This window comes from Nesoenas mayeri, assembly GCF_963082525.1.
Source record: "Nesoenas mayeri genome assembly, chromosome: 5".
Classification (NCBI taxonomy): domain Eukaryota; kingdom Metazoa; phylum Chordata; class Aves; order Columbiformes; family Columbidae; genus Nesoenas; species Nesoenas mayeri.
The window spans coordinates 58,312,016-58,336,091 of record NC_137548.1 but is presented as its reverse complement, the minus strand read 5'-3'; the positions used below and the strand labels follow the sequence as shown (position 1 = coordinate 58,336,091).

The window sequence follows — 24,076 nt, the reverse complement described above, 5'->3', positions numbered from 1 at the left end:
CAGACTGAAAAGTCTTCTCTAAACTTAGCGTTCTCCTACACAGACAGTTGTCTGCCTCCTGTGGGGAGCCAAGTGGAGCCAGCCACGCTGTCTTACCACCTGTGGATTCTTGTCTGTCTAGAAAAGTATTTGGATAGTTATTAAAGGGCAATTTTCCAGTTCCAGCTTAATCAGTGCAAAACATCTTTGGTTGCATTCTGGTTAAGTCCAGTATGTAAGATATATACATACATTTCCTTTATTTAATAGGAGCCTTATATTGGAATTTATTAAATAGATAAGCTTACTGGAAGAGAACTCCTATTAAACCAAAAAAAAAAAAAAAAAAAGTGGAGAAGGATGCAGGAAAAAGGCAAAAAAGAAAACAGAAACCTTTGATTATCGTGCCAGCAAATAATGCTGCCCAGCTTTCTACTGCACCTTTCTAAATGCAGTAATACATGTTCACTGATTGACCTTGCCACTACATTCGTAACTTCTAATTTTGGCACTTTCCACCCATTAGTTTGGCTCTTTTATATAAGCAAACAGATTGTACCAGGATCTCCACACGAGTGTCTGAGGGATGTAATAGACAACTTCACTAATGGCTCTTTTGGGAGGTGAATCTTATTTCTTGCTTTCCTTTAGAGCAGTACATGCTGTTTAAGATTGACTAACAGAGAGACATCCTGAAAACTCAGGCCCTGGAAGTGTCTGTCGCCTATTATAAGTTTCACTGCTGATACTGTTATTAGGGGAAGTTACAGATACAAACATTACTAGCAAGACATAGGGAAAACAAGATTATTTGGGGGCTTACAGGAACTCTATCTACAATGCAGTTTACTTTCCACAGAGAGTGCTTCATAAAAACACTAAAGCAACGTTAACTCTGTGCAGCAAGAATTTTGAAGCAGTAACTAGCAGTAGGAATGATCACTGCAAGAGAAGAGCAAGCTTGTTCCTGCTCTCTTGAATCTGGGCATTACCATAGGGGAAGTGATGCACATTTTGTGCTTTTGAACATGAATCCATATGTAAATTGGCTTATTTAATAGTAGATAATTGGAAAATATTTAAGATATGCCCAGAGACATTGAACATTTGCTCTTAAATCAGAAGCTGAACTGAGCAAGTACAATCCTGTTAATTACAGCTTCTCAGTAATCAAATGGATTGTCTAGGCAGTTACCCAATCCACGCCTCTGTCCTTCACACCTCTCAGTCACCATGTGCTTTAATTAGGTCTCTGTCAGCTAGTGAAGTGTTTTATATGAATATGACATGGAGTAAATATCTTGTCCAGGGTTATGCAAGAAAACTGTCAAGTTAGGACTTGAGTCCTGCTTCAGTGTATTAACTATCAGATCCTCCAATTCATACACCTAACAGATAAAAGTGTGAAATGCATTAGAATTTACCTAACAACCCATCTGCTTCTAGCTTTGTGATAGATAGGGGTACATTCATCAAACACTTTTGTTTAGCAGATTGTGTATTTGACGGTTTATTACCACAACAGTAACAAACAGTAGCCAGCACACTGGACACCACAGAGAAAATCCAAAAGGACTTTTGATGCATTAACCAAAACATAACAGGAAAGATTAAACTATTGATCTAAACCCCGGAGTTAGAAAATAAGGACTGCCTCATCTAGTTGCTTATAGAAACAATGCAAAATGGACCTGAAGTGGTTAAAAACATCAGCAACAATTACTGCTTTGTGAAGAAATCTCACCTATCAAACTGAAGCATTATCTCTCCAGCAACTTCCTCTTCACTTCAGGAAAGGGAAGCAAATGAAGCAGCGTAACACTGTTGCTTCCATGCTTTGAAGCGAATGCAGCTCCCTTGGTGTGACTATGTCAGGAAATGAAATCAGCTCCTCAATTCCCCTGTCTGTCTCCTAATTACATCCCAGCATATCTCAGAGGTAGCTGAGAATAAAACTCAAATAACAATCTTTTTACTTAGTATTTCACAGACATTTTTTTACCAGATACTGATGGCAGCCTGAACCCTCAATTCATTTTCTGTGGGAGGTCTTTTTTCTTTTGCAATGTATTCAAATGTATTTAAACACCTATTTTCAAGTGTAATTTTTATCCAAGATCTATACAGCTGTTTCTGCTACGGTCTAGTATGACTTACCTACCTGAAAGCAGGAAAATGCACTTGACTGCCTTTAAGTGAATTAATTATAATGAATTATACCTTAATGTGGATATTTTTATTCATAATCCAAGTGAGCTTCATTTGATTAACTCTGTTTCACTCCTTTAAAGCATTCAACATACAATTAAGGCCCTTTGATTCTGAATAAGTGAACACAAGTTTAACATAATCCATTTAACCCACTTACATTCAAGTTAATTTTCCTGGAACGTTCCCAAGTAGAAAAATGTTAATATTCTTAAAATAATGTAATTCAGTTGAGTGGTATGCACACACCACTTCATGCATATCATCTGCACCTCATGTAAGAAAAGCAGAGTTGCTGGAACTCCAACTAGAAACAATGTCATGCCTTTAATCCTTTTCACACTTACCTTTCTCACATTATAAAAGTCTCGATGGGGATTACTCTTTAGTTCTTTAAATTCCGACATTTCATTTAACATCTCATGTAAACTAAATTTAGACTCTAAAAAGTTAAGCCTCCGATGGCAGTATGTTTTTCTGTAAAAGAAAACATAAAAATTAACTCTAACTTAAAACTATTTGTTTTTCAAGTTCAGAAAGAACGTTAAAGTTTTCACAGTAAAAACAGATATGTTTTCAATGAAGACGAAGACAAATCCATTCTTCCTGTCCTACTGGTTAACAAATATGTAAGTCAAAATCCAATATGATTTCAGACCAAAGTTGTTAGTGAAATCTCAAACAGAACTCTACACAACCACGTTATTTTTAAAGTATTGTTATCGCTGTATCTGTGCATAAATTGTAGTTCTTTTAGTAATGATGACCAGAGAAAGCATAAAACCTGTAATAAAACATGATGTCAATTGCTACTACTCTGACACTATACCTCCAACAGAGCAGATCACCTCATATATAAGAGAAATAACCTGTAATCCAGACTTACTCACTGTGAAAATAAGAATAAAAAAATAACCCAAAGTTTATTTGATTTTTGATGTGAATATAAGAAGCCAAGACAAGAATCAATATCCTTTATGGTTTTTTGCCTTTAAAAACATGTATACTGTGTAGGAATAATTGTTTTCCAAAATAATTTCTTGTGCTGTTTTTAGAGAAAATCATGCTTTTTTATATTCCTGCTTGCCTACTCCTCTGTCTTCACTTTCATCTTCTATTACGTTCCTCATTCTATTTTTAACCACTGACATGGTTTTTCTCTTCACCATCTGTCAATTCTTATTGAATCTACAATATTTTTATAGCACTATTAATGTAATAGCCTTCTTTTTTTCTGCTTTATTGTTGGCAATCTCTCCTCGATGGGACACAAATCCCATTATGGATTTGAAAGTCCAATTCAAACACAGTCTCACTGTATCTGATACTGATCAAGACCTGCTTGCCCACTGCAGGAAGTCTTTATCAGGTTCTGCTATTACTCAAGAGACTGAAGACTGAGAAGCAGGGGTGAGATTTCACCAGTTGAAGAGCAGCAAGGATTAAAGAACAATGGGTTCTTGATCTCCAAGCAGCCCCGTGTGTGACAGACATAAATGACAGGAAAGGACTTGCTGCAAACAGGGAAACAATACCGTACAAAGAGCTTATGCAACAGGATTAGTGCAAAGACTTTTCTTTTGGTTTGTGTGTATTTATCAGGGAGTGCAAATCAGCCTGTAAAAGCTTAATCTGAAGAAGTGAACGGAGCAGATGATTATTCCTACATTCACTAAGGTGACAAGTGATCTAACATGTCCTAGCAAAGCTCTTCTTACTTGTGGCTTCCTGTTAAAGACTGTTAACAAAAGCTGCAAAAAGAAGGGTCTTTGGTATGACTTTTGTTTCAAATTTTTCCTCCTTGTCCTTTAATCTTCTCAATATTTGTCTCTTGGAATATAACACACTAAATTTGGAAATGCATTTACCAATTGCATACTGCAAATAAGCATACTCAAGGTAGCTTTGATTTAGAACAGGTGTGCCGATAAAGCTCACGGAAGCACAGGCTTTTGCTCTTGAAAAAGTGCTTAGGGAGTGGGACAGTTCTGCTCAGCCCATCTGCTTTGCCACTGTCAATGTGCAAGGCAGAGACATGGTGCTACAGGTGTCAGAGGAAAGAACGCACCAGGTGTGACTAACTAGTCACACTGTAAGTTATGATCTCGCACAGGCAGGAGGACCAGGAATGCAGTGCTGGCAGGCAGGGCAAATAGTTTGGAAGAACAGTCCACGTTCCTGCTTTGTTCCATCCTAGGACAGATTCTTTTCCTTTCCTGGTGTTGAAACCTTGACATTTCCAGTTCTCAGCCAGGAAGTAAACTTACAAACTGGATGCACGTTTTCTTACGCACTAGGCAAAGACACTGCTTTGTTATGAGAGTGTCAGTGACCATACTACAGTAGTTATAGTTCTGCTTTATAGAGATTCCCTAGGAGTTTGATGGTTCTGGGAAATTTCAGACCTACTCTGATTGTGCATGTGTGGATCAGTTTTGCAGCACATGAGCAGTTAATTTACATCTGGAATAAATCAAACTGAATATTTGCAATGCTGTGCTGTTCTGTGTGCTCTATACATGCAGGGTTTCCATGCATGCAGCAAGAGTAGAGCAGACATGAAAGAATTCCAGACAACTGTTCAAAACCTCAAATTCAGCATAGGCCAAAGCAAAGTAAAAAAAAAAAAGGTCAGGCTCAAGTTTCAGTTCCCGTGCCTGAAGAAGTCTGGGTCATATTTGACTTCAATGGGAACATCTGGCCAATTTCTTGCATTTCTGTTATCTACTTCTCCTTTTGCCATGGTTCATGCAAAGAAGCCAAAGAAAGAAAAAAGGCATATGTGGTTTTTCTTTTTTCCTTTTGAGTCTTTTTGTGATGCATTAATGCTTGAGAAGCACAAAACAAAACATTACTGTAGAATGAGTACATTAAGGAATTAAATATCACGAAAGACAGAAGTATTAAACTAAAGGCAACCAGCAGCCTGAAGGGGCAAGGAAAGAAAGAGAAACATACGTTGGACCATCTGCAATTAGAGCAAGAACGTGGCTCAGGTCAAGGGTGTAGGTCTGCAGGTCAGGATATGGCAGACTCCGAGGCTCATTGAGTTCCATCATTTCTTTGTTATCATAAACAAAGGGAATTCCACCTTTTAATTTTACAACATAATCCAAATTGTCTGGAGCATCATCAAGATTGTAAGGGTCTTCATTTTCTTCTGGGGGCGAATGGAAATCTGGAAATAAGTTTACATTACATTTAGAACTAACACAAAAGGCAAAGTAATTACAAAAAGGGCTTTCTGCTTCTGTAACACTTATTTCCAGCAGGTCTTAATACTTTCATTAAAATCACATTTTCAGCTACTATAAAAGATCTGTTGTTACAACACAGCTTTATTCTGACAGGCTTTAATTGCAGTCCTTCTCTAAGGTAAGTGCCTATCTTAATTCAAATATTACATATTATTAGACTTCTCTGAACCAAGGTATAAATAGATTTAATACCATTAGTTATTAATGCATGATGGCACAAGTATCAAAATAAGTTTCCAGAAGTATTTGAATTAGAATGGCTGAAAGTACAGTTGAGATTTTTGAACAATAAAACAGTTGTTGACTTCATACCCACCTTTATTATTTTCTTTTCACCTTCTGACTCACTGTAGTAATTTTGGAAGTTTGTATTTAAGCACACAGTAATGAAGCTGTTCTCATATTGAAACATCAGTCAGAAAAGAACAAGCTGTGCCTCACTGCTTCACCTCTGCCCTTCCCACAATCCACTGAGCTAGACTAGCACATACATACATATTAGGATTGTTTCCTCTCTCTGAACCATTAGTAAATACACCTCACTCATGTTAGAGCAGGTATTAATTTAAGACTCAGTACTTCTCACTCTAACCAAGGCAGTGGTTGGTCTGTAGGTTTTGGGGGGGTTGGTTGCTTTTGTTGTGTTTTGATTGTTTTGTTTTGGTTTTTTTCCATTTGTGTGTGGTGGATTTTTTTGTTTGTTGTTTGTGGGTTGGTTTTTGTTTGGTTTTTTTTGGGGGGGTGGTTTTTGTTTGTTTGTTTTTCTGGGGGGGTGTTTCGTTCTTAATAAAACTCCTTTACTTTTATGTTTAATTGCTTTTGAATAGGACCGAGAAGTGCAGAAGCCAGAGGTAGTACAATACAACTCTAGTTTTCCCCTTGGCTCTCTGACCAAAATCAGGAAGTACTAGAAGCATGGTTGGGATTTTTCCCTGAGAATCAGGTAAACACACATACTTCTGGGAGATTCAGCTTCTACGAACACTCAAACATTATCACTCATGCTAGTGAATGTTCATTGCTTCTTTTACAATATCTTACTAATGCAACTAGCATAACGTAAGTGTCTCAATTACATTTATGTCAACTGAACTACATTCTTGAGCTCCATCTTATCACAGATTTCTTCTTTTACCTGTTCTGTTAAGCCAGAAAAGTAATTAACCAGTCCTTTTATTCACCTGGGGCACCTGAATGTATGTTATAAACTGATACTATTCTTATCTCTATTATTCATAACTATTCAACTCAAACTAGTACTAATTAAGACATTGTGTAATGAGATTTTCTTATGTCATAAATTTAAAATCAGAACTGTAAAGAAGTTATTATCCTAGTAATAGCTTGGAAATATCTCCCTGGCAGCTGTTCCAAAATCTTTCCTGTGTTTAATATTTAGTATACTGTCCTCTTTACACTTCTTATGTATATCAAATGCTTGAAAACATGTTAATTCACCTTCTTTCAACCACTGAGCTAGAGGGTGATTGATTTTAAATGCCACTTTATGGCTCAGAACACATTGCCAACAATATGGACACATCTACAGAGGCACATCTGTACAGACCAAACGTTGCTCCTCACAGGCTAATCCAAAAACTCGCAGCGCAAACAGTTTAATGCACAAGCAAAGCTTTCAACACACAACCCACCTAAGTGACAAGTATCATTTGTGACATATATAGTGGGGAATATGTTCAACCTAATAAGCCTTGTTGAGAGATCAGAGTTTATTAACCCTGGCAGAATGCCCAACAATTATAAGTATACAGCTTCCAGTCTTGACTTGGTAAGTGTGCCATGCCTAGGAAATTACTCAGGGCTTGCCAACTGGCACGTCTGTATCATGCTTCAGTTTACAATCTAGATGAGCTCATAATCCCTTTATTTCAGCATGCCAAGATTAGAAGGAATGACTTTTCACTTTAAGCCATACCCATATATCTTTTTCCTGGACAAACACAAGTGTACTACTTACCATCCCATTTGCTGCCAAAAAATAATCAATGAGCATCTAGTAGATTTTTTTAAGCTTCTGACAGCTTTAAGGTTTCAGCTTAGACATAGGATGTGTAACTTAGGTCCATCAGTGATTCTCCACCACTTACTAACAGAATAAATTACAAAGGGAGAGACTCAGATAATCACAAATATTCAACTTACCTTTATCACAGTAGTGCACGAGTTTAATTCTATATTTTAAAAAAAAAGAACAAGGATATTCACCTGGATACACTTCATCTTCTACCTTCCATTTTTCATCTTGCATGCTACACAAATACTGAGATGTCGTTCTTGGGAAGCGATGGTAGGCAAGACGTGAATACTTTTCTCGAATGAGAAGAGCTTTGACCAGGCTTTTGGCAGCCTGTTCATAATCATCAACTGTAACCTGAAAGGAAAGCCTGGATAAATACTGACAAAAGTAAAACATCAGTTTTAGCAACAAACTGAATCTACACCAGTAGCAATGAGACTGAATTTCCAGAAATCCAAGTGTATGCAGCTTGACCATAAGGATCTTACCCAAGGTCTCAGGAAGCAAATGACAGAAGCAGCATCTAAATACAATGTGCAAAAGGTACAGATACTCCTACCATGCATCACCCATTTATTTAACACCTAACTATGTTTTTATCTATTCAATCTATTTTTTATGATAAAAAGTATAAAATGACCCAACCTTGACTTTAACTGTTTTACAAATCAATGTGTTCAAAAAGCAACTTAACAGTTTGTTGCAGAGCCATAATATACTGGTATTTCACACTTTATATATAATTAGTCACTTGTGGTTTGGGATTTCCCCCCACCAGATACAGAAAGCGGGGTGGGGGGAAGGCTTCTTACCCCTGCACAGTAGTCCCCACTAATCGAAACTCTCTGAAACTCTGGGACATCATATGGCACTTGGACTGGCACAAAAGCACTTGGAAGAACTGGCGTTGCAGGAGACATAACAGGATTGGCTGATGGTGCTTTCCATTCCTGAGATGGAATTTGTAATGACAAAGACTGGGATCGAATCATCTTGAAACTTTTCTTCCTACAAATTCATGGTATAAAGCATAAAATAAGCCATGGTATAAAACATTAAATGCACTGGAAAACTGATTACAGCAAAGAAATCACCCCCTAAGAAATTTAACAAATTAAATCTCTTATACCACAGGAAAAACGTTGATCACAAAATATTTGTGCTTTTAGCTTTTTTTTTTTATATATTTCACATTATATATGCTACACACAATTGCACGTACCCTCCACAGGGATACAATATGCCTTAATTTATTTACAATCACTGTAAGATGCAGTAAGGTTTGTTTTGTTATAAATTATAAATTCAGTTTCAGCAAGTCACTGTACGGAAGGAAAATGCGATTACTGTGCTTACTTTAGTAGGAGTTGATTCTTAGAGGCTGGTAGCATCAGAATTCACAAAGTATCAGACAGAAACAAGGGAATGGTACATATCGTAAGTTGTTTTAAGTTATGATGCTATTATACACACTTTCAATTCTTCCCAAAACATGCAGAAAAACTCATCTAGTTGTCAGACAAGAAAATGCATCAAGATTTCATATATATATATATGACCAAATCCCATCCTCTCAAGTACTTGCAGCCACCTTTGAAATCAGTATGAAATTCTTGAAAGGCATTATTGGATCAGCTGCAACTGAAAACAACAGAAGTTGTACTCATGTAACTGTCCTTGAAGTACGCTTCAGTCCTGTAGGGCAGGACTATAAACAACATACATATAATATCCCACTTCCCACAGTTAAACTTGTAAAAACTTGAGGTACACTTTGACAAAACATATTTCTATAAGACAATTTCCCAAATTAAAAGTGAAACTTATTAATTCAGGAAGAAAGATATACCAAATAGTTGTTTGAAAACATCTTGTTTTCCTTTCTGTGCTTGTTTATGTTTATGAACTTCGCAACCGGGAAACCCACTTGCACAATTCAAAACCAAAAGTCTCAGCCTGTATCATCAGTGTGTCATACCTTAATTTAACTAAGTTGACTCTTCTCCCTTCTGTTCCAGAAATGTGATGCCAAGCATTGCCCAACTGATTGTCTCCAGATAACCAGTACATGTGTTTAGCTACCACTTTCAAAGGCTTCCTTGTTTGACTGCTTTTTGAAGAGCCTGTGCACATCCAAGCCATTTGGTGTCAGACTGCTGCTGAGCTCACATGACTCTATGAAATAATCTAGTCCGTTCACTGAAGTTAAGACACTGGAATAGCCTGACATCAGAGTAAGGCTACCTCTCTCACAGAAGAAAATAGAAAACCAAATCAAGTTTGGCTTAACTAGGTTCATGGGTAAACCAAAGGTGGACAGTATTTTTTCTAAGAAAACTCAAAATGTACACTTTTAAGGCTGATAGTGGTTACATTATATCTCTGTGAGTTAAGGAAACCTGCGAATAACCTCATTATGCCAATACCACTTTTCACCTTCTCCCTTGTTGTTAAATGTCAAGTCTTTGCCTTCATCTATTTTTACAGAGACATAAGAAGTATCATACCACTGTCATTTTCTCTATGTTAAAATTTTCCATCTCTGAATGAAACTAGAATAAAGGGGGACAAGGAATGTGTTTCTTTTTCTGACTCTTTTTACATTAAAGAGTCTTAGGGTTGTGTTCACTTCCACACAGTTTTGCTGTTTGTTAAACCTGCATATGCAATATCTGTGCTATTGCTGGAAATGCATCTGAGACAACCTCAGCAATCCAAGCCCCCTAGGGCCCATTCCCACCCCGAGGACATCACACAGGTGCCCTTGGTACCTGCTGTTGACCTTTCTCCTGAAGTAATAAGAGGAAGAATATTATTTGCCAGATATCTTAATATTAACTCAAATTCATTTAAAAACTATTTTCCACTTAAGAAAGCAACTACAGAACAAACCTTTTAGTTGTTTCCACAGACTGTTGTTCTGCCAGTTCCTTCTGTAGTTCCCTTTCCTTGGCCTCTTTCTGCCCAATAGGGCAGTCTTCAGGCACGGTGAATAGTGACAAGGCATCTTTGCTGTCTTCTTCTCGGAGGACTTTAGCAAATACTTTCTCTGCTAGAAGTCGCACATGCTCATCAACCTCAGAGATGTTCAGCTTCGGAAACTGTCTGGGCATCTCGGCTAATAAAGAAAACAGTTGGCAAAGTTATAACTACAAGCAGAATAAAGGTATGTGAGACACCGGGATGTTTTCATGGTACACATGTTGACATTAAAAACTTAGAGCAAAAGCAGAATAAAGTAGAAGAGCTACGCAGAATTTATACTACTATGCAGTACACAAGAACCACAGGTGTCCAAAGAGCATCTTTACTTGAGAAGCCATGCCAGTTTGTGAATTAGGAACTTCTTGGTATACTCATTAAAATTCCTAAGATATGTATGTGCAGATTTGCCAGTAGATTCCACTTATTTGCATAATCTATACTTAGCTGTATATACTTGCACTGAACTTGGTAAGCAAGTGAGTGAATGGATTTCCTTCTTCCCTGCTCAGTGACTTCAACCCAATTTTAGCACCACAAGCAAGTTAGAAGGTTGCAAATTTCTAACTCACCCCATCCTTTCCACAAATAAGAAAGTGATGGAGCTGCTGTGAAGTAAAATGGTTGCACAACAGGAACAAATATGGGGTAGTTAACTCAGTGACTTTTTTTTCATTTGTTTCCCGTAGTTCATATACTGCTTTTGAATTGTTTGTGGGAAGCAGATAGGATATGGACTTTATGGCATCTAAATATTATTTAAAAAAAAAAAAAATGCTTTATATTTTGCATGCCTATCTAAGTAGCCTTTCATCACAAAATATTTCCATTTTGTTATAGTAGCACTACTGAAAATACCATCTGTGAATTTTGACATATCTGGTAGCATTCTGGAAGGGAAAAAAAAATACAATGCTTCTAAGCTACTGACCAGCATTATTTATTATGTACTGTAAAGCTTTTTGAATGCCCTCACTATGATGGAGTTTGTAACAAATAAGATTAAATTCTTATTACATAAGTTAAAAATAGCAATGAACATGTCACAACAAATAGATCCAAGCACTGCCAGAATGTGAAGTCTAGGTCCAAAACTGGCATTTCAGAATCCTTTTTGGTTATAAAAATGCAAACATTTTGTAAGATGGTATTCATTTAAATACCAACATATGCTGAAAGACAACATAGAGCGTGGCAGTTTTTAATCACTCAAGGCATAACTTATCAGGGCCCCCATTACAGTATTTCTGTAGGCATGCTGCAAGTTTCACGTGTTGATATGTGATCCTTTTGATATGTGATCCTGTTGTTTTCAGCCTAAAATATTCTAATAAATGTCCACCTGTTTTCACAGTTGCTTTGAGAACACTTTTGGTTTTATTCTAAAAGCAAATATAGTGTGGAAAGGTAACAAGAGATATATTGGACCATAACATGGCAATTTAGTGATCATCTACATTATTTTGTAAGAACCAATTCACAGCCCAGTGAAAAAATGACACTGGTTTTAAAGAACTGTGGGTCTGAATATGCAGTTTTTCTGCTTAGAGAGTATTTGTTTTGCAATTAGTATTAGGTCTTTATAAAATCATGTGCAACTACATAACATACATAAAAATACACATTTAACTGAATGATTCTATAACAATGCACTATGATGTCTTAGTAGCATCCAAACTTAGGTTTGGTTTCTCAGTTTCAAACCTCAGTGAGGTCATGGGAGCCTTTCCACTAATCTCCATGAACACAGTCGCCAGCAACAAGGGGTTTTTGGGCCACTTCAGCCAGGCCTTTATAGTTACTCGACCACATTAAGAGCGCTAGCACTAACAGTAAAATGTGGAATAACGATGTTTCTTCTGCTGCAAAATCAGCAATTAAAATACATTCAGTACTGGCAGACTTGGACAAGAAAAAATCAGTTGGTTCTTTATCATTGGTTGAGCATTTTCCTAGTATAAACAAACTTTTTCTTAGAGAATTGTGATCAGAAACAGAAGTGCAGTAAGAAATACATTGCATGAGAAACTATACTGTATTTTAAATCATTACAATAAGATAGTAAAGAGGCAGAATGTATGGACACAAGCATCCTATACTCAGACTAAAGGCTGTTTTTTTTTTTCTTTCTTACAGAACCTGATCTCATGTTGTCCACCCAAGCAAATGAGAGACTAAGGCACAAAACACTTTGAAGGTAGGTTCACCCACATCACTGCTAGCTTATGTCACTGAAATGGGTTTAATAAACCTAAACCAGTCATGAGACACTTCATGCAGTACTCAGGTAAGCTGTGGGATGAGGATCTCATATCCAGTAGCCTTCTATAGAAGTGCTGTCTTTTACCCAAGATGAGCAAGTGGGAGAGCGACAACTAGACATCGTAATGGGATGGGGAGGGGGTATGAATGCCATCCAGCAACCAGCAAATGCTCCTTTCCTAAATATATATCTCTGACAGAAAGGTTGCTTTGGTTGCTCTTTAGTTCTGCACCTTTGTAGGGAGAGAAAAAAAGAAAAATCTCTTGAAACATGCTGCATAAAAAATGATGGAATGATTATTTTAAAAACACTTATTGATGGGGAATTTAATGGGCTTGCATAGGTAATGAGCACACACCATGAAAACAACCAGAACCGCCGCTTCCCAAGCCCCTCGCCGGTCAGCTGGCACCCCCGGGGCCGCATCCCGCTGCCGGAGCAGGTGGGGCGGGGCCCGGCCGCGGGAGCTCCCGCCGCAGGAGCCCCGGACACGGCCGCCCAGAGCCCGTGCCCGCCGGGGCGGCAGCCAAGGTCACCAGCACCCCGGACCAGCCCGGCTCGGCGCTGCCTCCTGCCCCTCGACTTACCTAGCGCCCCGGGGAAAGCCATGCTGGGGCTGGGGCAGGGCCGGGCCCCGCCACCCGCCGGCTGGGAGCACTGTCAGAAGCCGGCGGCGGATGAGGCGGCGGCAGAGGGAGGAGCTGCTCCCGCCAGATGCCGCCGCTCCCCTCTGCCGCATTCAGCCGACAGCCGGCCGCCCCGCTACCGCAGTGCCGCGCCGCCCCTTCCCCGGCCCTTTAAGGCCACAGCGGCCCCCGGGCGGAGAAGCCCGCTCGCCGCGCCCCCGGCCCCACCGGAACGGCCAGCTGCCTCCTGGGCGGCGGCATCGCGGCCCGGGGCGGCTCCGCAGCAGGTGGAGCCGGGCACTGGCGGAAGGAGGGCGCGGGGGCGGCGGGCGCAGGCTCCTGCCGGGCGACGCGCCAGCGGTGTCCGGAGGGGCTGCGCTGCCCCGCCCAGCCCTGGCGCGAGCGGCGCGGGGGCCGTTAACGGTCGCCCTGGCGGGGCGGGACGAGGAGGGGCGCGCACCCTGTCCGTACCTGTGTGAGGGGAGTCCCGCGCGGGGCGGCGGGGGCTGCTCGGCTCGGGACGAGGCGGCCGCTCCGGGCACTGTCCGGCACCGCGCGAACCGCGGCTGCACCTGCGGCGACGGGAGTGGCGCGGGCAGGGGCGGCACCTCCCCCGCGGGGCTGTGGCCTCGGTGGGAGCCGGAGGATCCGAGAGAAGCCTTCCTACCCCTCGCCGCGGCGGCCCTTTCCCTTTCGGCGGCTCCGAGACAGAAGTCGCTCTGTCACATGTCTCCTCGCCGGCGCGGGAGGGAGGGAGCGCCCCGGGGCGTGCCGCCTCGGCCCGGCCCCGGCCCACCTCAGCCCGCCTGAGCTCGCCTCAGCCGCGGGGCGCCCCTTCGCAAGCGCTTGTTTCAAAACTCCTCCTCAGAAAGTGCTGTCACAGGGAAAACTTTGGCTCGACACCAGAGCGTCGTGAGGCTGGTGCGAAGATCACACCCCATAAGTAAGTTTGCTGTCGATGGATCCCTGTTGAAAGTGTTTTCAACAATGTCCGTCCTTCAGTGTAGCGACATGGTTCAGATACTCGTATATATATACAAACAATAAAGTAAACTTCTCGGGTAAAGAAACCAAGACAAATAAGTGAAGGTCAAACCGAGCATGACTCAGCAGGAATGAGGATCTTAATATGTAAAACTTCGAGAGATTCCAAGCCCTGAAGCTAAAAGGTTTAGGGGTGTTTATGGTAACTTTGGGTAACAATACTTGAAGTCTAATCTAAAGACATTTAAATATAAAAGTATCTCTGCAGTGTAGCAAAGCATGGGGAATGTAGCAACTGAGGAACAAGTTCCTTCTGTAAAAAGAAACAAGGTAAAGTTAGATCTCCAGAAACACACGAGGGATTGGGTAGTTCTGTGGCAAGTGTGCTGTCCCCACTATGTCCTCCCATCTTGGTAAATGAAGAAATGTGCCGTTCATAAACCTCAGGGGTTTTTAGCTTCAGAAATTACTTTACACAGCTGGTGAAGAAATTGAAGTGAAAAGAAGGTAGTTGACCATATAAAGTTTGAGTTGTAAAGAAGAGTTGCAAAAGTTTGCAGTGTCTGACTTTTACACTAGTATCAATGCAATCACCTTCATACGCTTGTAAAAAAGCTAAGAATCTTGGCCACAGCTGTTTTATGACACATGTACCAATCCAAAGCATTTGAAAATGTCAACCAATCAAAATCATTAAAAGGAAAAGAAAGGAAAAGAAAAAGACACACCAAACACACTAACAAAAATAGTCATTGTTTCTTAGTTTGGCAAAAGGCTTATGCTGCATGTGCATCTTTCTTCCACAGTAACTCTGAATGTCTTCATCACCTGCTGCCAGGCTACACCCAGACAAGCCATCTGCCACCCAGGAAAACTGCACACTGTAAGTGTCTGTGAGTCTGACTCACAGTTGCCCTGCCCAAGTGATATATGAGTAAAGCACACACACCTGTTGCTGTGGCCATTCAGTACACCCATTGATTGCTGACCTGTTAGTTGTGCTTCATTTCTCCTGTTCCGCATTCCATCTCCCAACCACCTGCCTGAACTTGCCCAAACTTGTCTGCTTCCCATCATGGAGTTTTCCTGGCAGTTTGGGCTCCTTAGTGGCCCTCTAATCATAACTGTGCCCTGCATTGCTGGGCTCGGGTATCCTGTGGCTTCTTGGATTCCTCTTCTCAGCTAGGCAAATGAGTCTTGCCTCCACATTTCATTAATATAACAACTATGGGATGCAAGAGCCTGGAAGAGAATTGACGCAAAAGGGAGACTTTAAAAATGCCTTAACAAGGAAAAAGCTTCTAGATGCTCTGACATACAAATCCATAAGAACATAAGACACTTGTTCTAGCTGACCATGACTATTTAAATGAGCTTTTTGTAACAAGTTGGAAACCTTTAAAGGCAAACAGATCGTGACTTAGTAAATGGGTCTATAGTAATTGAAGCACTAAGGAAATACCATTTCAAGTTCTATGGCAATGTCAGGATGGATTGTAAGACTCAGTTAATGGTGATAAATAAACAAAAAAATACTCGGGAGTCCTTTCAAATTTTGCAGAAGCAATTACTATGATCATTTACGTAAACAAACTGTGTTCAGAACCTGCATTTGACTAGTGGGTCCAGTTTTATATCCCATCTCTCTTCTTATAATGAACAATTCACATCTGTCTTTGGAAAACTGAAGTAACACTAAGCTGACAAAAATGAAATAGTGTATTTTGAACGGTATATGTTGTTGTATGCTTCCATTAGCACCTGCAAGACATAAAGCATTAAACCTTGCATCCAGACTTGGAACACCCCAGTGGTGTCAGTCAACACCTGGTTAAACACTTGCCATCTGGCCCATGAAGGAATCTTTCTGCCAGTTCAGTTTCTGAGCCAGTTATACTTTTATACACTGTATTGAAAGTAGTGCAAGTGTCTCCAAAGTTGTTCTAAATGTTCTTTTGACATTATTCTTTTGGTGACAGTAGTAAACTCATGATTATTGCAGTATATATGGTATTTGGACTGCTCTTTCACAGTCAGTCTATTTTAACAAAGGGAAATACAATAAAAGTTTTAAAGATTTGCTTGCATGTCAACATCTATTGAGGAATGGAATAAAGAAAACCCTAAATACACATCTGTATTATTAATACTTATTTTTAGAAACAGAAGAATCTTGTCTGAGGCATTATTAAAGCTGGAATACAAAATAATCAAAATTAGGAAATGGTCTCTCATTCTCACTTGAAATTGTTTCAGTTGTTATAATGTACTGCTTTCATTTGAACAGCGCCTTAAAAGCTAGTGCATTTTGATATCTTTCTAGTAGATTCGTATTTCTGACTGTGATATTGATAACAAGAAAACAACTAATGGATCAAATGAAATATTTCTATCTATAATATACCCATTGGTGGCATCCAGGCAATATTAGACCTAGTATTCACTCTTCTGATCTTCAATCAGTTCAGTTAATAACATGCTTGGCATACATGCATTTAGTTACTGAAGAGTAACTGCTATTCCAACAGCAAAAAAACCCCATGGTTAAATAATGTGATCTCCAAAAGCTGGAGGGGAGTTTTGTGCCAAATGTGAAATGTAATTGAATTGTATTATCAAATACTGTCTACTAGAAAGAGGAATGACTCAACTTTTTAAACAAAACAATAGATGAACATTGTAATCATTGAAAAAGGGAGAAAATTATTCCACAGAGTAACTGAAATGATAGAAAGCAAATCACGTCTGTCTGTTTTAGAAAGGCAGCAAATCAAAAAGCATCCTTTTTCTTACCCACTGCTTTTCAAACTGTTGTCAAAATTTATTTGGTATATGAGTATTCACTCCTATATTTGAATTAGACCCAGTTAAGAAGTCCTGATAGAGATAATAGGGTCTTTCTCAGTATTGGGTTAAACTAGAATTTGTAAATCTATAAGTTTGGTTCCAACTCTAAATATAAGCAGCAAATATTCTATGTTTTTGAGTCTGCTCAAGGCCATTCCAGAAAATATGCAAGAGGGCAACAAGGAGGAGAAATGTTGGGTAGGCACATTTTTTCTAGACTCCATCTTGGATAGTTGTGGTGTTCGGAATATGTACACACAAGATACAACTATGCCTATATAAAATGCAAAATGTTTTGAAAAAGACTTGCACTGATATCAGAGCTGATAGTGGGTTTGGAATTCTGTTTCTAGTTTTTTTCAGTCACATGACATTCTTCTTTCTGAAAGGATATGTGTGAGTATAGTAGTCCTGTACTATATTATTACAAAATAAAATATATGTAGTATGCAAATATAAATCTGATTGTTGAAAAACTGAAATGTAAGTGGGAACTATAGAAATTACAAAAGGATGTGACTGTTCAGTCACTGCTTTAAAAATAACCTAGGAAAGAATCTGTACAGTCCTAATAATCTGAGTCTGAAATAACATAACTGAAGTTTTCCATGAGCTTATAAATGGAATATACTGTATTACTTTGTTGCACAAGAAAGGTTTACAAGCAAGATGGGACTCTTTGGTGTGCTTGGAATTGCAGGCTGTCATTTACATATTTGTGAAGCTTTCTTTCCAGCCAGTTGGCAAATTCTTTGCTGGCATCTACTAACTGCCTGCCTTTGGTTAGAACAGCCATGTAAAGATGCTAGTTTAAAGCCAGTTTATCTCAAACCTACTTACCTTGGACTTTGCAAGTATTTGCCTTTGGTGGAAGACTGCCTTGCTCTGACATTATACATGATTTATCTGAAATTCTGGAGCTGTTCTGAGAAGGAGAGATCTGACTGTATTAGACAAGCCTGTATGTGGAGCTAAAAGACCTTTAATCTGATCTATAAAAAGGAGAATTTTCTGAAAGTTACATTTCACATCTGTTACATGATATGCAGATGAAATACTTTTTAACCACTACTCTGACGTTTTTCTCAGCTGTGTTTTAAGAGGAACTTTATTCACTCAGAATGTACATAAAATAAAATATTCAGCAAGCAAAAGGCTAATAAATTAGACACTGCCAGTGCAGGATAAATAATGAAACTGTAATTACAGTTCACAGAGAGGAGTTCTGTGGTCTATTTGGGAAACTCCTGAAATAAATAGAATTCTGAATTATTTTATTTCTGCAAAAATCAGCACTGGAATCTGAACTGTATGTTTTAAATTGTTTTACATATGTTTGCAGTGGAAATGCAAGTAGTTCTGTTAGGTGATCTTCAGCTCTGTATTTGTATTACTTTTAGATTACCATTAAGGTTTTTGTGATTATCTGTGACAAGGGTTTGCATCTGGGTTATTTGGCCTTCAAGTCAGAAGTCTTATTCCCAAACAACAGATATCTGCATGATGCAGGTGAAGCATGTAACCGTGCCCAGAAACTGGGAACTGCAAGATATGGTTTAGACATAACCTTACACAAATGTTCTATAGCCTTCCGTGTCCCCAGAATATCCCTGGCTTGTCATTGTTTCACAAGCGTGTTTTTCAAGTCTCTCCTTTTACAAGTGTGAGTGAAACTCTGCAACCTCCAAAGCCGGGAGTTGTACGTGGGGATTCCTAGTGGCCATTTGCAGCCCAAATAAACCTTCTCTATACTGCTTGTGTAGCACTAACTGGCATATTTGACAAGAAATCCAACCCAAAGTGTTCTTATTTCCATGTAGAAACTTAAACTTTTACCTGGGGGGATTGCTTTATTATTTTTGTGCAACTTGCTTGAGTAAAAAAAAACATACCTAGGCCTATGCTTATATCCAAAATGACGTAGAAAGCCCATCTTCTTTCCATAAAGCTCAGCTGAAATATTAGGTATGAGAACCTACAGCTTGTGGCATTTTCCATCTTTTTTTTCCTACTCTATGGACAGTGGGAACATACCATCTTTTATCATTCAGCGGCGGTTCTCCAGCAGGGCCAGCTCCACCTGCGGCCACCGCGCCCCGGGACGCGCCCGGCGCTGCGCTGAGCTCCGTGCCCGGCGGGCAGGGCCCCGGGCGGGCTCTGCGGCTCCAGCGGCTGCGTCGGACCTGCCGGCAGCTCCCGCCCTCCCCGCGGCCTCTGCCCGCGCCGGCCTTATGTAAACAGCAGTTACGCAAGGAACGCAGATTTCACCTTACATAACCGTTCATTTCTGTCGGAGACTTCTCTATCTGTGCCGTTAGTGTGTATAAATTAAAAGGAGGGAAAAGCGGTGTTAGCATTATTTGAGATGTATCTCCCTCTGGTTCCAAAGTGACTTGATGACCTGTTTGCTGTTGTGATACTTTTCACTCGGAGAATTTCATGAAACTCCCATCTTCTACTTAACCTGGAGGAAATTCTGAAAGAAAGAAAGGAAAAAGAAAAAAGAAAAAAAAAGAAAAGAAAAGAGAAGAGAAGAGAAGAGAAGAGAAGAGAAGAGAAGAGAAGAAAAGAAAAGAAAAGAAAAGAAAAGAAAAGAAAAGAAAAGAAAAGAAAAGAAAAAGAAAAAAAAAGAAAGAGAAAGAGAGGAAAGGAAAGGAAAGGAAAGGAAAGGAAAGGAAAGGAAAGGAAAGGAAAGGAAAGGAAAGGAAAGGAAAGGAAAGGGAAAAGAAAAGGAAAAGAAAAGGAAAAGAAAAGAAGAAAAGAACAGAAAGAAAAAAAGAAAGAGACATACTTAAGTCATATTTGTGCCCTTTTCTGAGGTTCTAAGAAAGACTTTATTGATTCATAGTTATTGCACGGAGTGAACTTAATCCAATACGAACAAAAGGAAATAAAGTTCTGTGTATTTTAAGCTTTATATTTCAACTGCTGCCACAATCAGAAGACCTGATTCCAATGTCTATGTGCAAAGGTAGATTTCCAAGTCACTTAAGTACCATCAGGGCTAGACAAAAGAGCCCCGAAGCTCCACACTCTATTTCTAGCAGATATTATGAGAGATCCCAGAGATGGTGGGGCCTCTTTCTGTTCCCTTGTCCTCTTATGTGCAGGTGGTGTCCACTTGGGATATTTTTATGGAGTGGTAGATGCTGTTGGGGCTTCTGTGCTTGATGTTTCTCTCCATGGTAATTTTTGATCCTGAAACTCTTACATACCTTTCCTTTTTGACTTAGTGCCCCTGATAAGTTTGTGTGTGTGTGTGCATGTGGTTTGTTTGAGTTTTTTTGTTTGGTTAGTTTGTTAGGGTTTTGGTGGGTTTTGTTCGTTGTTTGGGTTTTCTGTTTGGTTCGTTCGGGGTTTTGTTTTGTTTGTTTTGTGTGTGTGTGTGCACGCGCGCACGTGCGTGTGTGGATATTGGTTGGTTGGTTGTTTTTTGTTTGGTTGGTTTGGGTTTGTTGTTTGTTGTTTGGGTTTTGTTGGTTGGTTGGGTTGGGTTTTTTCCCCTTTTCCTTTAGCCCTTTTTCACCCTGGAAAGGCCTTGAATTGCGTAGATACCTTGAAGGATTGGTGGACAGAGGTACTTGGCTCAGGGTCTTGCTTTGTTCACTACTTATACATTTTTGACCATACACCTTCATACCCCTTTCCTTTTTCATTTGTTGTTAATGCTCAGCCAAACTTACAAGAAAAATCCAGTATGAACAGAAATTTTAGTAGTTAATTAGATGGTGCCAAAGACAAAGCAATCCTTTTCTGTTCTGCCTCACCTGTATTGCTTCATAACCTTCATGAACTAGAGGTGGAATCTGGACTGTCCTAACTGATTGTCATCAGCCAGTGAATGCCTTCCAAGAATGAGTCCAGTTCCATTTTTAACCATGTCTATTTTGGTGTTCACAACATCCTATGGTAGTGAGCTTGTTCTACGGCTTCGTTGTGCACTGTGAGCCAGGGGGATGTGAGCCAGCTTTGATCCAAAAATTGTATGACCAGATATAGCACAGCTCTTTGAGCTCTTAGCTTTTGATGGTTAAGACTACAGGCAGTGTAAGCTCATTTCTGCCCCCAGTACCCTGCAAAGACATCCTCTAACTGATGCTTAGGTCACAAAAATGCACTATTGAGCCAAAGGAATGTGCCATAGATTACCATGCTGAGGAATACTGTGCTACTGTGGCAAGATGAAGAATCTCTGGGGAGGGTCTCTGTACACAATAAACTCTTTACGAGATCATGCAGCTGAAAAGAAATTAGTTTCCCCAGGTAGTAGCTCAAACATGCACAAATCTCTCTGAGGTTGAGGCAGCCAATAGAGACTAGAGAAGATGAAAGAAAGTATGAGATGAAAGGTGATCTGCTGGATTAGTCAGCTGTTTGAGTGGCTTATAGCTGTCATCTCCTGTATGATCCAGTGGACATAAGCAGAGAGTAGGGAAACAGCCAGTCTTCTCAAATCTAGACAGAAGTGGAAGAAAAAAAGAGCTGTTAAACTCATTGCCTGGCTTCTCTAATCATTAGTTTCTGAATTTTGACAAGCTTTTGTCTACTAAACAGAAATATCAGGGGAATCTGGAACTTAGATGAGCAGATAATTTTAAAAGAGACCATCACATTGATATGTCTTAAAATTTGTTTTTATTGTTATTTTTCAATTCAATTTAATCCTTCTTCAAAACTCAGATTGTGTTATTATTTCATATAAATGAAATATAAATTTTAAACTGTTAAATATATGCTACCTCCAAACAATGTGGAACAGTAAATTTGCTGTATGCAAACATTTATCTAGTAATCTGGTACTGAAACTTGATATTTGGTAAAAGAGCAAGAGTAAACTTTTTATACAGTCTATCTCTTTGCTTTTCCAGATATGCTTTAACAGTTCATGAAGTACTGAATCTGTTCATACAAAATATAGCTGTTGTTGATTGCCAAAATGCTCTGCAAAGACTACTCCAGTGATTAATTCCAATGGGGAAACTTACGCACCAGGGAAGAACAAAAAAGATTTAAAGGTGTAACTATTATGGCCATGTCCAGGGTGACAGTTGTGAGATTGCTAAGAAAAAAATGCTTCCTTTTATTTTCTGTGTGAGAAAGTACACTAATTGTGGCTAAAGACTAGAGAAGAAGGATTGTAGATCTGCGACACCTCTGAAAGACATATAAAAATGTTTCACACTCCCAAATGAAATTAGTCATTAATTTTGATGATTGATAATGTGGAACATTTTCCCCCAAATTAAGGCTGGTGGGTCCCTTGTTCTGAAAAGAAGCTATCTGAGTGCCAGTCAGGGCAGGCAGCCCTGGGGTGGTCACTTTGGAAGAACGGAATCCAAGGATAATCCCTCAGGACAGCTTTTCAGCATTTTGTAGCATTGTGTGAAGGAAGGGGTGTCTACATGACTGAGAGATCCATAGCTGCCTTAGCAGTGCCTTGAGATACTTTTAACCAGCTCAAGACGAAAAGAATAGAGTGTTTCTTGTGCCAATAGGACAGAGAGAAGTGCAAAGTGATTCAAGGACTGAAAGAGCATATTAACAGCTTAAAACCACTTATGTGAACTTCTTCCACGAATGGGGCCATAATCCATAATCCATAGCCTTCATTTTCCCATCCTTAGTCACCACACAGGCACCCCGTGGGCACAATTAACTGTGAAAATTAGGGATAACACAGGGGAGAAACTGAAAGCCAATGCTTTTTTTCCTCTTGCGCTGGTTATCAGTTCCAAATTGGTTGAAGGCTGATCGTAATTCTTTCTCTCTCTTTTTTTTTTTTTTTTGAGTAATAGTATCTATGTTTCCTTGTAATCATTCACAATAGAGACTCTTCTAGAAAAGGTTACATAGTCCATGATGACTGTAAATGGACCACATCTCTCTAAATCATATCCACTTTTCAAAACTCGTGCAAGCTTGGGAAATGCTGCACTTTAAAAAGCCAACAGAGCCACCTAGTGTTTAAACTGAAAAAGTACAGTTTTGTGTGGTTTTGACTTCTATGTGAAAGAGCAAGACCTAAGTGCGATCTCAACGGTCAGAGAGGGAAAGCAGCTCATGGTCTTCCATATTGATCCCTGACAGTTCTTGTTTCTTACGAACTGCACAGTTATTGGTGCTAGAATTAACAGTGTTAAAATTTTACGTGGAGATTTCTATTAGTTCACTAGAGACAACCAAGAATTGTCAAAAAGTTTTCTCTGATATTTAGCCTCAGCCATTTTCATATTATTAATTTTAGTTGCACGTTTCCATTTCTTCTGGGCATTTAAACCCTTCAGATGCCTGTGCTTCTTTGTCACCTGCTATTTCAGGGGTCTATACTTAATCAGTTGTTTTCTGGATTGTGGCCTTCCTTCTGTGAACTGTCTTTTTGACAGTCTGGCATATCAAACTGATGCAGTGCTCTGGAGTTGGTCAGAAAGCTGGAAAGAGGCCACATTGAAGGTTTCTTACATTTTTCCTCAAAATGCTGCAACAAGCTTCAACAGCTGTTATCTCCCTTCCTGGTAATCAGCATACATGCAGGCGTGTGTGCACACAATAGACATGACCACAATTTATGCTGATATTATCTTCATCATTTCTCATGATGAGCTCAGATATAATTGCTCAACATTTGTCATCCACAGTCATTTCCCTTGTTACATGTTCACATTGTCATTTTCTGCCTCTACGGATAACTCCTAGAGAAAAAGAAACATGATTTTTTTATAGTTATTGTCTAAATAGTTGGGCTGGCTTTATTCTCTTAATGTAATGTAAGAAGGTGAGTGCAGATCGTCTAACAGCTACTCAACAAACAGGCAAAACAGAATTTTGCTCTTGTATGGAGAAAACACAGGGGTCAAGGCAGAGCTGGGGCCATGACTGAGCCAACCTAACAGCT

The 24,076-nt window shown here is 39.6% G+C and overlaps 1 protein-coding gene across 6 annotated transcripts in view; it reads right to left on the bottom strand.

Moving 5' to 3' along the window:
* The window catches only part of AMPD3 (adenosine monophosphate deaminase 3), a 38,779-nt gene extending 17,708 nt beyond the window's left edge, over positions 1 to 21,071 (bottom strand). For 2 of the 6 annotated variants that reach the window (XR_013922183.1, XM_080345347.1), the window contains exons 1-6: positions 13,315 to 13,473; positions 10,375 to 10,600; positions 8,295 to 8,490; positions 7,671 to 7,836; positions 5,146 to 5,365; positions 2,535 to 2,664 (exon numbers count right to left, since the gene is read on the bottom strand). Coding sequence is in view for 5 of the 6 variants with exons in the window: in XM_080345347.1 (XP_080201473.1) it covers positions 2,535 to 2,664; positions 5,146 to 5,365; positions 7,671 to 7,836; positions 8,295 to 8,490; positions 10,375 to 10,600; positions 13,315 to 13,336 (960 nt within the window). In the remaining variant the exon portion in view is untranslated. Of the gene's footprint in view, positions 1 to 2,534; positions 2,665 to 5,145; positions 5,366 to 7,670; positions 7,837 to 8,294; positions 8,491 to 10,374; positions 10,601 to 13,314; positions 13,475 to 13,824; positions 14,150 to 19,218 lie in introns of those variants that run through there. The other 4 variants (XM_080345346.1, XM_080345348.1, XM_080345349.1 and 1 more) reach the window with 4 other exon arrangements.
* Between the last annotated feature and the right edge of the window lie 3,005 nt (positions 21,072 to 24,076).